This window comes from Papilio polytes, unplaced genomic scaffold (genome assembly GCF_000836215.1).
Source record: "Papilio polytes unplaced genomic scaffold, Ppol_1.0 DF824269.1, whole genome shotgun sequence".
Lineage (NCBI taxonomy): Eukaryota > Metazoa > Arthropoda > Insecta > Lepidoptera > Papilionidae > Papilio > Papilio polytes.
In genome coordinates this window covers 646,138-660,714 of record NW_013524935.1, presented here as the reverse complement: position 1 = coordinate 660,714, position 14,577 = coordinate 646,138, and the positions used below count along the sequence as shown (strand labels likewise).

The following is a 14,577-nucleotide window of genomic DNA, read 5'->3' as shown; positions in this document are numbered from 1 at the left end:
CATTTATTTTGGCCTGCATAATAGATGTCAGTTATTTTATTTAGATTTATCTACTCTTGTTACGGTATGTTATAACACTGTATATAGTGACTTTTACAAATTCACACTTTGTAGGACATGCGCTAGTGAATTTATTTTATTTGTTAAATAAATTACTTCATAATAAGGAATTTCTTTTTTTCATTTAACTGGAATATGTCTTCTAAGGGAATAATGCTTTCAATACTTACTAATATTTTTAAATCCTGTGGATCCTCGAAATAGTTCGCATATATCCGAGGGGGCGAGAAAGGATTACTGTCCTTTAATTTTATATAACCTCTACTTTTAGGTCTGAGTAAAAGTGGAACTATAGAAAATGACGATTCAAACAAAACATCCTCGTATAGTTCGGCGTAAGTTTCATCTGTCAATCCATTAGCTCGTTTTCCAAATAGTCCACCGTCCATATTATCTGCTGTGGGGGCTATGAATAGTTGAATGTCAGGATAGTCCTCCGCGGGATCCTGGTACTTCGTGTTGACAAATGCCATTGCTTCTGCCTCCATCATGCTATATAAAGAACCTTTTTTATTAACTACAAAATCGATAAGATTGCCAACAGACCAAACTGAGTTTAAATTAAAGCAGTAATCCGTTCCGTTATTGTATGGATTGTCGAATAAGAAAGAATGACCACCTATCGCTACGTGATCTTGAAGATTCTTACCCACTCCAGGGAGATCTACAATAGGGTATATACCGACTTCCTTCAAATGTTCTCTATCACCGATACCAGATAACATCAACAGTTGTGGAGATTGAATTGATCCAGCTGAAAGAAGTACCTCTCTACTGGCTTTGATTATTTTCGTTTGTTCGTGCTTCACAAATTTCACACCGTATGCTCTTCTGTTTTCATCGATAAGTATTTTTTCCACTAAAGAGTGAACACTGATATGAAGGTTAAGCCTTTTTGAAACGGGTCTTAGGTAACCTTTGGCCGTACTACATCGTAGACCGTCACGTAATGTTGCGTGGGAACGTGTAAAACCGGTTTGAGATGGTCCATTAGCATCCATTATCTGATATCCTAATTGCTGGGAAGCTTCTAATATTTTCCGTGTTATAGGTTGTTCATATGCAAAATGTTCTACAGATATAGGACCACCTACTCCGTGATATGGATTATTTCGAAATTCTGGTATCCTCATATCTTCTGCTTTCAAGAAATATTGTAGAATTTCATCGTAAGACCAGCCGGTGTTGCCCATATTGGCCCAATTGTCGTAGTCACGTTTGTTACCTCTTATGTACAGCATTGCGTTTAGTGTACTGGAACCACCAAGCACTCTCCCTCTTGGCCATTTGCATCTTGTGTCAATCATGCTTAAACAATATTTGTCACTTGGTTCCGTCACGAACTGCCAATCGATAGCTGATGTCTGTAAAGCGGGGAATAATGCTGGCACATCAGCGAGAACGTTTTCATCCTGCCCTGCTTCAAGTAGAAGTATATTCCAATCTGAATTTTCTGATAGACGATTTGCAAGCACTGCACCCGCTGATCCCGCACCAATTATAATAAAATCATAGCAGTCGTAAAGATTTTCGAACGGATAATCTCTGACTCGATGTTCTGCGTCATCTATATCTGGTCTATACAAATGTATAGCCATTCGGAGTAAAATCATGGCTCCGAGGCCAGGTAGAAGACCGAATAATATTCTAGTACTAGACACAGCTGTTTTTATGGAATATTGAGTGTGGGAGGACATGTTTCCAAACGTACTACGTCCAAATGAATCATTTTGCATTTCGTATGTCAGTATTGAATGACATTTGATTCAGCAGATTTCTACGGTGTAGCAAGTTATTGTTTGCTTCAGGTCAAGTTATACTTTTGTACAGAGTAATGAATTATAATTTTTATTATTTATAAATAGTTTTTGCTCGCGACTTCGTCCGCATGGAATTCATAAATTAGTAAGAAAGCCTATGTTACCCAGTGATTGCGTCACTTTGTAATGGTGATATTTTTTTAATCGGCCCAGTAGTTTTTGAGTTATTTCAATACATACCAAAATACAAATCTTTCGTTGAAATATGGCTTTTAGACATTACAAATGAAGCAAAGTTTACCTGACAGTTATATATTTTGGGTACGAAAAATTTACTCTTTTCTAATTTTACTAAATGTGCGGTTTTAAATCGGTGACTTCTCTGTTTCGCATTACTCTATGCTATTGTTATTAATTGGGTATAAAATTGAATTCATTTTTACATGACGCACGTAGCCACTGCACACATGTGTATCTATATGTGAAAGAAACATATTTTTTTATCATTTATTGGGTAAAGGATGCATTTTACAACAAAACCTTAACTAATTTCACAACAATAAATAACTTAATCTATTAAATAAATTATTTACATCGATTATTACATAATACTGTTGAATACTGATTTACATATCTTATGCATCAGGCGTAATATCTAGATATTCTTCTACGAAGCCAGAACTGCTTTATCATATCGCTACCTTTCTCTCCGATCATAATGATGGGAGCATTTGTATTACCACTGACTAATGACGGCATTATACTCCCATCTATAACGCGTAAGCCTTTTACCCCGTACACTCTTAGCTCGTGGTCTACCACTGCTTCAGGGTCCCAATAAGGTCCCATTTTAGCAGTACCCACTGGATGATATATCGTACAAGTGTACTGCCTTATCATACATTCCCAGTATTCGTCACTATATCTTTGTAAATCCGCACATGCAGGAAACACGTGTTTGTTCAATACCGATCCATGTCTTTGAAACGCTTTGGTTCTAGATAAGGCGACAGCGATCTTAACGCCCTCTATCAATGTTTTAACATCTCCATCATCAGTCAAATAGTTTGGGTAGATATAAGGATAGTCGTACGGGCTTGAGCTTCGTAATTGTATGAATCCTTTACTCTTTGGTCGTAACAGCATAGGGATTATGCTCCACACGTCCATGTTGTTTATCGGACGGAATACTGCGTCATAGAATTCATCAGTGAGGCCGTGAACTTTACGTAACTGCTCCCCGCCATCAGAGTTTGTGGAACCTGATATGAAATGGAATTCTATATCAGGGAAATCGTCTGACGCGTTCGCATACTTTGTATTAACGAAAGCTAAGCCTTCTACACCACCCATTATAGTCAAAGGTCCTTTACCTAAGACAGCATACTCCATTAATGTGCTGACTGTGTGTAGACGATGTTCTACTATAGATATTTTCTTATTGACCATAAATGTTAAACCGCCTGCACCGATATGATCTTGTAAATTTCTTCCAACTCTCAGATTTTGTATAATAGGAATCCTATGCTTTTTTAATTCCTCCGCCGGACCGATACCAGATAACATTAGTAATTGTGCAGAGTTTATTGTCCCGGCTGATAAAATGACCTCCTTGCGAGCTCTGACACGATGTACCATTTTATTACGAACAAATTCAACACCGAAGGCTATCTTAGTTCGTGGATCTATGAGAACCTTTGTCACAAATGAATGCATCGCTATGTGCAAATTGTTACGGTCCTTTGCAGGTCGGAGAAAAGCTTTTGCTGTGGAACATCGGCTTCCGCGACGGACTGTCCCTTGGGCCACCATAAAGCCCGTTTGGTTCTCACCGTTGATGTCTCTATTTAAATATCCCATTTCTAAACCACCTTCTATGAAACTAGATACTAGTGGCGTGTGATAAGGCGCCTCGGCGACTGTCAAATACCCTCCTGTACTATGATAGGGCGTTTGGGTCAAGTAAGGGTTTTGATTGTCCTCGGATTTCTTGAAGTAATACAATACGTCCTTGTAACTCCATCCTTTGTTTCCCATAGCCTCCCAATTGTCGTAGTCTTTTCTATTACCTCGTAGATACAGCATGTAGTTTAGTACTGAACTGCCTCCTAAGACCTTTCCGCGCGGCCAATTGCACCTCCCGTCCTCCATTGCTGTAAAAAAATGAAGACCTTGGTTACTTTGTCTCTAGTTTTAGCTCAAAATCCGAAAAAAAAATGAAATGGGTTGTGAGTAATGTCATTTAAATACTCGTACCTAAGCAAGAGGTTCCTTGGGGTTCAGTTTTATACTTCCAATCTAATTTACTGAGCTGCAAATATCCCGCAAGGAGCGGTACATCCGATATCTCCGTCTCATCTCCACCGGCTTCTAATAAAAGGACTTTCCAGTGACCGATTTCGGAAAGTCTGTTTGCGAGTACAGCACCTGCGATATAGAAAAAGTAGTCTTATATTTTAACCACCATCAATATTAAGCCTCCACTTAAAGACATCTCCAATTGTTTTATTAGTATGTGTTTGAGATGTTGCTTTGAATAAATTAAACTTTTTTGCGTATAACACGTTTATTTCGGCCACTTTACAATGATAGGTGAAGGGACGATAGTGTCGACAGCGGGTGAAGAACGGAAGCGAAAGAGAGAGAAGAACACGCGTCATCGTCTTATATACCCCGTCATGGATGCCAGGATTGGCCTGCCGGTCTAATTTTAATTAGTGATTTAGCGTATGACGTCGACCGACAGACCAATCGTACATCGACGACGGGGTGCAGCAGCGCAGCGGGAGCCACCGGGGGTCGCCGACGTGTGACAGCGGCACAGGTGGGGCGGCTGCTGACGTCACGGCCGCAACAGTATGATTGGCGACTTCATTTATATTCATAAAAGAATGTCATGGCATTTGTTAAGATATCGCTTTTAATTCTTATTAATTAAATACTTACTGACCGGCAGACCCTGCTCCCACGATTATGAAGTCATATTCTGGCAGCAAGTGATCGCTCACGTCAGCCGGCCTGCCCTCAGGGTCTGTCTGGTCATATTGGTAGTATGCTACTGCTGCCACCAGCATTGGAATGAACCACGCCACCTGGAGATTAAATTAGGAGGATTATTTACATGGAGTGTTTTGAAGATTATAGACATTGTCTACTATTCCTCTTGTGACGTAAAGTGCTATTCAGGTTTATTTAACTGTCACAAAGGGAATCAATACGAATCAATTGTAAAGCTGCACTAATGCAGAGGCATCAACTTTTTATGTGAATTTACTTATGTTTGATTTATTTTTGTTGGATGAGAGATGTCTCGTTCTATGATTGCTCAGTTATTGTGGATTATTAGAGCCTTTAATTGAACTATCGCACAACTGTTTAGTCGTGCTTTGATTCCTATGAGCTTGTGTATATGCGCACACTACTAATAAACAGTTGAATTGACTGCGAAACAATTGACAATCGACAATTGTGCGACAGTTTAGTCAAAGGTGTCCATCCACTCTTAAGATTTATTACTGTTATAATTTACCTCAGTGCCAGCGGCAGCAATGGCAGAGCCGGTGATCACGTCAGCAGCCGCGTTCATTATCGCACTCATGTTCGCTCTGAAACAGTCGAGGACGTTTATTTCCTACCCACTTGGACACAATACAAATTTACGCACAAAATGAAATCAAATGAATAATTAGAATATGTTTTTATCTCTTTAAACTTTTTGTTTGTTAATCTTTTGTATTTTTGTTGTGAAAAATAAAAGATTCTACAAATTATTGACTTATTTAAATAGTTGTACGTAATTTCGTATCTTGTTCTGTAACATACACCGCAGTCAAGTTCACCGCTAGTTGATATTAGGGGCAGTGAGGCACGTCCACATAACGGTCTGTCCCACTTGTTAAAGGATCATTCACTTTAAGACACAAAAAGCATCCTCAAAATGTGGAAGCAATTATATTAGCTGAATGATTTTGTGTAATTATTAGTGACAAAGACTATAAGTGAGTGAACTGGTGAGTAATATTAAATCACTCTTAGATATAAACAAAATATATTATAATGTGTTTAAGTAATATAATTTTATTATTATTCAATATTGAAGAGAAACATTCACGGCCATATTCTGAAACGAATCTGAAACTGAGACTGAACACTTCGCTTTGCAAAGCGCCGTTTGCAATCTGACAAACGTCAAAATGTTATTTATTTATTAATTTTAATGAAGTTTAGGGTTTGTTCATTGCTTTGTTTAAGATGGTGTTACATATTTAATGTCTTTTCAGTATTCAACCTTTTCTTTCCCTGTGTTATTCGACTTTTTTAATGGAAGCATCTAGAAAGTTTAGAATTATTAAGGTTATCTTTGTGAACAGTTTGTAAATATGAATGCAGTTTCACTAAATGATAAATGCTTTTCTCAAGTTCCATGATTTGTTAGAAAGTGAATTCGCTTCACTGCATATCACAATATCTTACGGTGTTCGTGCGCGATCCAGAATATTAAACGGTTCCGGTGAAATTAACTAGTGTTATATAACGTTGAATCATGCGTTTACAAAACCTTAATTAAAAGGTACAGTTATGTAACAAGTATCCCCTTTTTAAATTTCCCCTTTCTAAATTATATTAAAACGAATAATACCCGGTTTCCAAGCTACGTTTAACCTTTCATTAATTTGGTTCGATAATTTCATGAAAGTTTCCGAACGTAACATGAGTTTTACTCCAATGAAACTTATGTCACCACTAATGAATCATTAGATAACGATAAAATAAATGGAAACTTCAGAAACCCGGTATAATACGAACTGATGAAGTATGTACAATGTATGTAGGTTTATATCTTTAAGTGAAGATTAATAGACTCTGAGTGAGGCGGTATACAATTTATTTCTAAAATTGTTCCTTTGTACAAAATGTTTGCTCTGTTAATTTAAATCGTCTGTGTTTTGATTGTGAATGTCGATTTAAAAAGTTTGTATTAATTGTGTTATGAAAATACATAGATATGTTAAGACAAATGCTTTAAAAAAATTATAAAGAATTTTATAGTTAATTATAACTGAACTATTAGCGTCTGTCCCACTACTGGCTGATAAAGGCTCAGATAGCTTAAAAATGACTTCACCGTCGGATAAAGTAACAAAATCTGTATTTTCAACACATATTTTACACGTCGGATTGTTATCAGACAATTTATAAAGAATATGACAATATATTTAGTTACATGTTGTCATATTCTTTTTTGATTTCTGTGCATAACTTGTTTTTATCTTCTTCATTATCAGTTTGTATTGTATTTTAACTATGTTTTATAATATTATATATTATCACATAGATATAGTATCACATTAGATTTATTCTGTCAAGAGTTAAATAAAATAAAAAAATTGGTAGGACGGCCATTAACACTTATGTTTTTGTAAAACTACATAGATTTATTAAGTAGAAAGGAAATTTACCGCTAAAAACAAACTTCACATAATAAAACACAGATAGTCGACATTCACTTCCAGTCGAGTTGATGAATATAACATTGTTAACACTTTCACTGCTGATCTAAATCTATACAGTAACAATTCTAACACTACACATGCTGTGAACACTTTTTAAGACACTTTACTCAATGTACATTCTAGAATCGACAGGTTTGAGAATAGTTTTGTCAACGAGCACTTTCTTCGACGGACTGATTGCGACTACGTAGGCTGAGGAAATGGTGGGAGAATCCTTTCTTGTTTTTTGGAGTTAAGCGTGACGGAGGTCAGGAATGCCAGTTTGTGCGTCATTTTGACCTCCTTTAGATTTATGGGAATGTATAGTTTTAAATTAGGACAGTGAATTTGGTAACAATGTTTTCTTTTTATTAGGAATTCATTTTTAATGTAAAGAAATCAATGTTGAATTACTAAATGCATACTAAAAGATTCCTAATATGACTTACCACAAGGGTCGGCGTCACGGTAGGGCGTCCGCCCAGGGCGCTGTACAGAAAAGGGCGACACATGTTTGCCCCTAACCCCCGCCTTACCTGCAAGTTTGTGTGATCACACAATAATGCATACATGTATATTTTCAAAAAATGTCATTTCTATTTTCCGTAAGAATAAGAAAGAGACGGCAATATGTATTTGTGAAGATGTGTCGGCAGTGTAAACTTACGTTAATGGATTCTTTGAACGTGAGTGCGGTCGTATTTGTCATAGTTTATTTGCATTTCTATATTTCGAATCTTTTTAATAGAAATACTTTTAAAGAAAGCGGTCTTGAGTCTCGCAATTTATTTCTATTTAAGTAATTTCAAGAGAAAGTAAATAGAGAGAGAATAAGTAAAAGAGTTTTTTTTCTTTATTGGAACTTAACTATATTGAAGTTTAAAGTAATGTTTACTAGAATAAGAAGGAATGTATAATATAAGGTGGCAAACGAGCAAGTGGCCACCTGAATCCACCGAAATTTAAACCGACCGCTGCCCATAAACATTCGCAATTGCAGATGCGTTGCCTACCCTTCATTGACGGAGGAGGACACGCACATAAAGAGGACATTTCACCTTGCTATGTATCTCCTCCACCATCAAATCCACTTTACCTTCCCATCCTTTCCTCATAAGAAAAGGATGGAAAGGGAAAGGGACTAAAATTAGGCCTCCGGCACCACACTCATTAGACGAAACGCGGAATTGCTTTCTGTCTGCCTGTCTTCTACGTGGTCGTGGTATTACACCGGGCGAGCTGACTCCTTGCGAAGATGTTAAAGCGGTCTCTACCACTGTAATATGTTCAGTCATACATCTTTTTTCATTGATTTGTATAATTTTTATACCTTCCCCTTATTTAATATATATTAAGTTGTAAACTCTGTCACACTGTTTATATGAGGCGTATTTATTTTATTATATCACTTATAATAAACACAGACTTGAAAGGGAAAGTGCAGTCAGTGCATTGAGAAACAGAACCTGTCAAGTAACATTAAACCACTCTCGCAGAGTTTGTTGCCCTTTGTACTATAATATTTATACTAAAATGATGAATTTACTAAAATATTTCATTTCAATCTCTACATTCTTTTTATTAGAAAATATGATTTGTTGTAGTATTTTTTTAACGGTTAAATTAGTATATGACGACTTGTATATGTCCCGACTTATCTCCATTTATGGGCGTCGCCAGGTGGTAAGAGAGCTCACCTCTAGACCTGGCCTAGATCATTGGCTAATGTTGCCCATGTCTACTAAACAAAAATATGTGCTTAGGTAATTTGAATGTTTTTCTTGGTAAATGACGTCAATAGCGTTTGTGTTGGTTTCAAATTTCATTCAAGGTATTGTTCCCGACTTATGTAATAGGTAAAGAATTGTTGTGGTAATATTTGATTATACTTTTAATATTATAAATGCGATTTGTATGTTTGAATTGATGTTTCTTAAAAGGTATCTCCAAATGTGTCAACTGAATTTGCTGTAAAGCATACAAGAACACAGCCTGGAGGAACACATAGGCTACTTAAGTTTAATATTAATTCAACGTCGCCAAACAAATTCGCGCCAACGTCGCGGACGGCATCTAGTCTATTTAAATGCATTTTAATTTCTGTTATTACGTAGATTACTACTAAGTTAATACTTAAGGTAAAGGGGGCGAACGTAAGTTTTGAACTTTTAAACTCCACGCGGACGAAGTCGTAGGCAACATCTAGTCTATTTTAAAGTTTTAGTAGTTATGTATATTAATGTTTTTGTGTTTGTTCTCAGGTGGCTGTTTCGGTTCGACACAAAAGCGGACCATTGTCGGCGGGTATGCCTGGGCTTGGTGGCTGGTTACTGATGTACAACGAATTTCTCTTGAGGTAAATCTTCGGGTTATAATTAATTCTTGAGTTGATATGTCAAGCAGAACATAACATGAATATTCAACACAAAGTGATGTATACTTAAGTATTGTAAGTACACTACTTAATATATATCTCTCAATCTAACCCTTCACGTGATAGACGATTTTAAAGACCACGTTAATACTAGCCAATATAACTCCATCGATAAGATTTTATGATTTCCTTCTTGTGTTATCTTAAAATTAATTTCTGCCAGGTGATGACCCTGAATCCCATGTGTGAATACGTGGAGACCGCTCAAGGTGTCCCACTTACTGTCACCGGAGTCGCGCAGTGCAAGATCATGAACGAAGACGAGCTACTCACCACCGCCTGCGAGCAGTTCCTCGGCAAGTCTGTTAAGGAGATCAAAATGACCGTCCTGCATACCCTGGAAGGGCATTTGAGAGCTATACTAGGTAAGTGAACGAACTACTATTTAAAATACCGCCATCTAGTGGTGAATTACAACACTTTTAAGATGCACTTTGTAGTAAACTTCTCTGTTACTAGATGTCGCTTTTTCAAACCGTGATTTGATAAGTTTTTAATTTTTAAAACTAACACAAAATATTCTACTTGTAATGATAATATACAATTACAAATAGAGGTTTTGTGATAGATTATTACTTTTATAAATTGACCTATAATTATTAAACCTTAGAGGAAGCGGAAGTGTCATTGTGCCCTTTGATTTCAAACATTTTACTTTGACACATAAAAACCTTGATGAGCTCGGAAGTTAGATTATATGGTGATTGTTATTTAGAAAGTAAAATAACAAATTTACAATACAAGGAGTATGAAAGATACACAAAAAGGAGATAAAACACTTATTATGAGAAATGTAGTAATTCACGGACAATCGATTTCCCATCAAACTAGTAAATCAATCTGTAATTTAAATTTAATGTCGTCAGTACTCTCAAATTACAAACTGTAATTCTGTGTTTAATCTATGTTTGGAGCGGGCGCACACCTTTGACTAAACTATCGCACAACTGTTCCGATTTTCTTTTGTTTCACAGCCAATTCAACTGCTTAGTTCAATCTCATAATGATCTCATAGGAATCATAGCGAGATTAAAAGGTTGTGTGATCAAATCGACTACTGACATACAAACGCCAAAATACATTACTTTCAAAGTTCAAAGTCTGTCTTCCAAAATACTTATGATACACAATTCCTCCATTAAACAATTCCTCTCAAAGTGCTATTATGTTGGTAATTTTCCCGAGCGGATCTTTCGTAACAAAGAGGCCTACTTTCTGTCAATGTCTCGTCAACATAAAACGTTAAAGACAAGAATTGATTGCTTCCTTTCACAGTTTAATACTCCTTATTAACTCAGGTGAGGCAATTAGCTCTGCGATTGTCTCTTGTCCTGGATTTTGTTTCTGTTATATGAAATTTTGATTTTGTTATATGAAAACCTCATTTAATAGTTTTTTCTAGAAGACAAAAGTAAGCATATGTGTTCTTCCAGACTATACAGTACTCCTATACATTTCATCGAGATCCGTCCAGCAGTTTAGGCTACAAACTCTAAAACATCTATCTAAACTTTCACATTTATATTATAAGTACGATTATTTAAGAGGTTTATCTATACTATTATAATAAAGCGTAAACACACACTTCTTCGTTGCCTAAGATGTCAGCAATTACAGCATATTTTTGAATAATTCTTTTTTTAATAAAAAGCCCTACACGCTTTAGGCTATGTATTTTCACGCCATTAAACTTAGGGGGTAAATATTTTGGAAAAAAACACCAATGTGGGAAAGAGACCATAAGTTGCTGCCAACATCAAGGAAGCAAGATTTCCATAGTAAGGTAATTGGTATTTCGACATTTGCAATTGAAAATTTGACAAATGCAAACAATAAATTTATAAGTTCATGCGGATGAAGCCGCACGCGAACAGCTAGTAATATAATAAAAATAGACATATTTTTGTATCAGTATTGAACCCGTGTAAAGCTGGGAGGGTCGCTAGTAATCTTATAATATTAAAATGCGTAGCAAGAGTTTATTAATTACAAAAATTCAATTTAAGCAAGCCCTCTTAGTATGTTAACGAGTTTCTTTTTTGATTATAGTGTTATTTATGATTGACTGCGACCTAAATTGTAATCACTGCCGACAGAGGTCGCACTTGACCGCCCCTAGTAGGTCGATGATCCACTTCACAATGTTTCTTACCTTTAACTCAAGTTCAAATATGTTTGTATTTTTTTTATTTCGCTCTTACGTCTGTATCTTCTCGTGTAATAATATTAGAGGGTCTCTGTTATATAAAAAAAAAAAAAAACAAATTTTCCGAAGATGTATTTGCGAATTGTCTTTTTTGTCTGTCCGCAAGCCCTGTTTGTTCCGGGTAATTTCCTGAACGGATGTACTGTTTTGAAGGGATTTTGACGGGAATGTAGGTTATGCACGCGGGAATGTTATAGATGACCATTTTTTTTAAAGTGGGTGACAGCTCAAAATATTAGACGTGAACTATGACTCTATTATGGTAGCCTATTTTAAGATTTATTATCTAAGTTAATGATAACTCATTACTGCTCTAGGTAGGTATTAAACAGCAATTAAGTTACGAAGGTACCATTTCAATTTAATGTTACTTTTTAATTACAATGAGATGATGAAGGACGATCTGTTTTTATAGGTGTTTTACACGATTATATTACGTCACACAAAATGTTTTTCTTTTGTTTCTAAGTTACTTTTGTATTCTACAGTATGATTTATTGTAACGCTTGAAACGGAAAGAAAAAACCCCCGCTATATTACGAAATATGGTACTAAATCCTGTGCCTATGTTAAAAAATGATTTAGCCGTTTGTGTTTAAACTTTTTTGTATGTAATATGAATAATATGAATTACTTGCCCGCGACTCCGTTTGCGTAAAATTTAAAATAATAATAAAGAGATGAAAAAATAAAGCCTATGTTACTCACAGATAAATAACCTTTCTAACGGTGAAAGAATTTTTAAAATCGGCCCAGTAGTTTTTGAGCCTATCCATTACAAACAAAGTTTTTCTCTTTATTATTAGTATAGATAAAACGTATGAAATGTAAACTAAATATACCAGAATAATGTATATAGAATGTTATGGGTCGATTATTAGTGCGTTTACCTTAATATTTTTAACACTTAAAATGATTATCACAAGTGTACGAAGTACTATGAATAAATAGTCATCGTATAACGTATGCAATAACAAATGTATGTTGAAATAGTGGACGATATTGGTTACAAATTACAATCTGTGAGTCATAGTGAAACTAAAAAGCCCTTGGCCCGTTTACTTCATGGTAAATGTAAAGCAAACAAAGACATGTCCTTTATTTAGTACCTGCTGTGGACTTACATGGTATAATAGTACATCATACTTCATACTAATATTATAAATGCGAAAGTTTAGATGAATAAATGTTTGTTAGAGTTTGTAGCCTAAACTGCTGAACGGATTTCGATGAAATGTGGTATAGATGTAGAGGATAGTCTGGAAGAACACATAGGCTACTCACTTTTGTTTTTTTTTTAATTCCACGCTGATGGAGTCGCGGGCGAAATCTGGTGAACATTTTACTAGTTTTCGCCAGCGACTTCGTCCGCTTCGATTTTTTTTAAAAAGTAAGTGTTACATGTGTTCCTCCAGACTATCCTCTACATCTGTGCCAAATTTTATTGTGATTTCGGCTGTTTAGACTACGAACTCCAATCCTTCCATCTAAACTTTCGTATTAAGATTTTCACCTTTAATACTGCTGTGATCCCTTCTAAGTTAAGTTTACACTATCCCGTTGTTTGTTTAGGTAAAACTAATAGAATATAACGTAGGGCGATCGTGCGTCATTCGAAAGGGATGTAAGCTTCCTGCCATATGCGTTTTGTATGCATATGCACTCCAGAACTGAGTGTAAAATTATGTTTAAAAACCTTTTTAGGAATCTTAAAGTAAAAAAAATAATTCTTAAAGTATTCATAAATTCAGAAACAAAAATTTAGAACGCATAAGCAGATTTCGTTACATGAGAGAGATGCAAGATATAAGTAAGGGCGAGCAAAAGAGAGGGATATATACAATTTGTATTCGATAGAGTATTTGTAATATTTATTAGATAAATTCAATTTTTTTTGACAGTTGTAATTATTTTGTAATACTATTTTTTAATTTGTTTTATCAAATACATATTACAATGTCTTTAACTTACATTAAGCTTTAACAATCGTTTCTTTTCATGTTAATATCAAGTAACACACCGTAACTTTTGATGTTCGCAATTAAATTTCTTTTGCTAACGGTACATTGCGACGTGCAAGCCGTCACGTAGGCAACGAACCTTTACGGGGCAAGAAACTGTAATAACTAGGAAATGTTACCAGGGGGCGTTCGCACAAGCCTCGGGAACCCTTCAAGTTTACATCGCCTATTAAAACATATGACTATCTTTGAGTTTGCAAAGAGAATGAGAGAGATAGCGAATATGTTAAGGCGCAGAGCGTATTAAAAACCGCTTAATTCTTATACTTGGGACATACAAGTTATGAGGATTGGCGACTAGCTGTCTATCCAAACATCTAATTACAAACTGGAACGGCTAATAGTTAGTGATTTATCAGTGAGTTCACCGCGCATTTAGTTTTTAACTGACTAAAGCAAACTTCCTTTCTTTTTCTTAGAACCCTTTTAAAGTTAACCGTTCGGTAAATCCCTTACTGCTACATTGTTCTATATTTTATCAACCCTCTTATTTTCCGACATCGTATAACCATACGGTTTTGAGTGGACATTAGGAGACCTGGGTAATACTGTACTAAAGTGACAGGATATCAACGTCTTGATTTTAATGTCTTTGTTCCCAAAG

General features: G+C 35.7%; 2 protein-coding genes across 2 annotated transcripts in view; one reads left to right on the top strand and one right to left on the bottom strand.

The window, feature by feature from the left end:
- Positions 1-14,577, top strand: part of LOC106107315 (flotillin-2) — a 164,263-nt gene that overhangs the window by 137,776 nt on the left and 11,910 nt on the right. Inside the window, exons 2-3 of the mRNA XM_013288125.1 lie at positions 9,574-9,668; positions 9,910-10,111. Coding sequence (XP_013143579.1) covers positions 9,574-9,668; positions 9,910-10,111 — 297 coding nt within the window. The remainder of the gene's footprint in view (positions 1-9,573; positions 9,669-9,909; positions 10,112-14,577) is intronic.
- LOC106107266 (glucose dehydrogenase [FAD, quinone]) lies at positions 2,396-7,497 on the bottom strand. The gene is made up of 5 exons (XM_013288050.1): positions 7,280-7,497; positions 5,350-5,425; positions 4,771-4,912; positions 4,077-4,247; positions 2,396-3,973 (listed from the first exon to the last, which is right to left on the bottom strand). Exons 2-5 carry the CDS (start codon positions 5,416-5,418, stop codon positions 2,463-2,465), a joined length of 1,893 nt encoding a protein of 630 aa, XP_013143504.1. The 5' UTR covers positions 5,419-5,425; positions 7,280-7,497; the 3' UTR covers positions 2,396-2,462.

Bases quoted from the DNA above. Each gene is read 5' to 3' on its own strand.
- LOC106107266 (XM_013288050.1), bottom strand. From the start codon at position 5,418: ATGAGTGCGATAATGAACGCGGCTGCTGACGTGATCACCGGCTCTGCC. The intron at 4,913-5,349 runs GTAAATTATAAC...TTTAATCTCCAG, and splicing joins TTGCTGCCGCTGGCACTGAG to GTGGCGTGGTTCATTCCAAT. The intron at 3,974-4,076 runs GTACGAGTATTT...ATTTTTTTACAG, and splicing joins CCAAGGAACCTCTTGCTTAG to CAATGGAGGACGGGAGGTGC.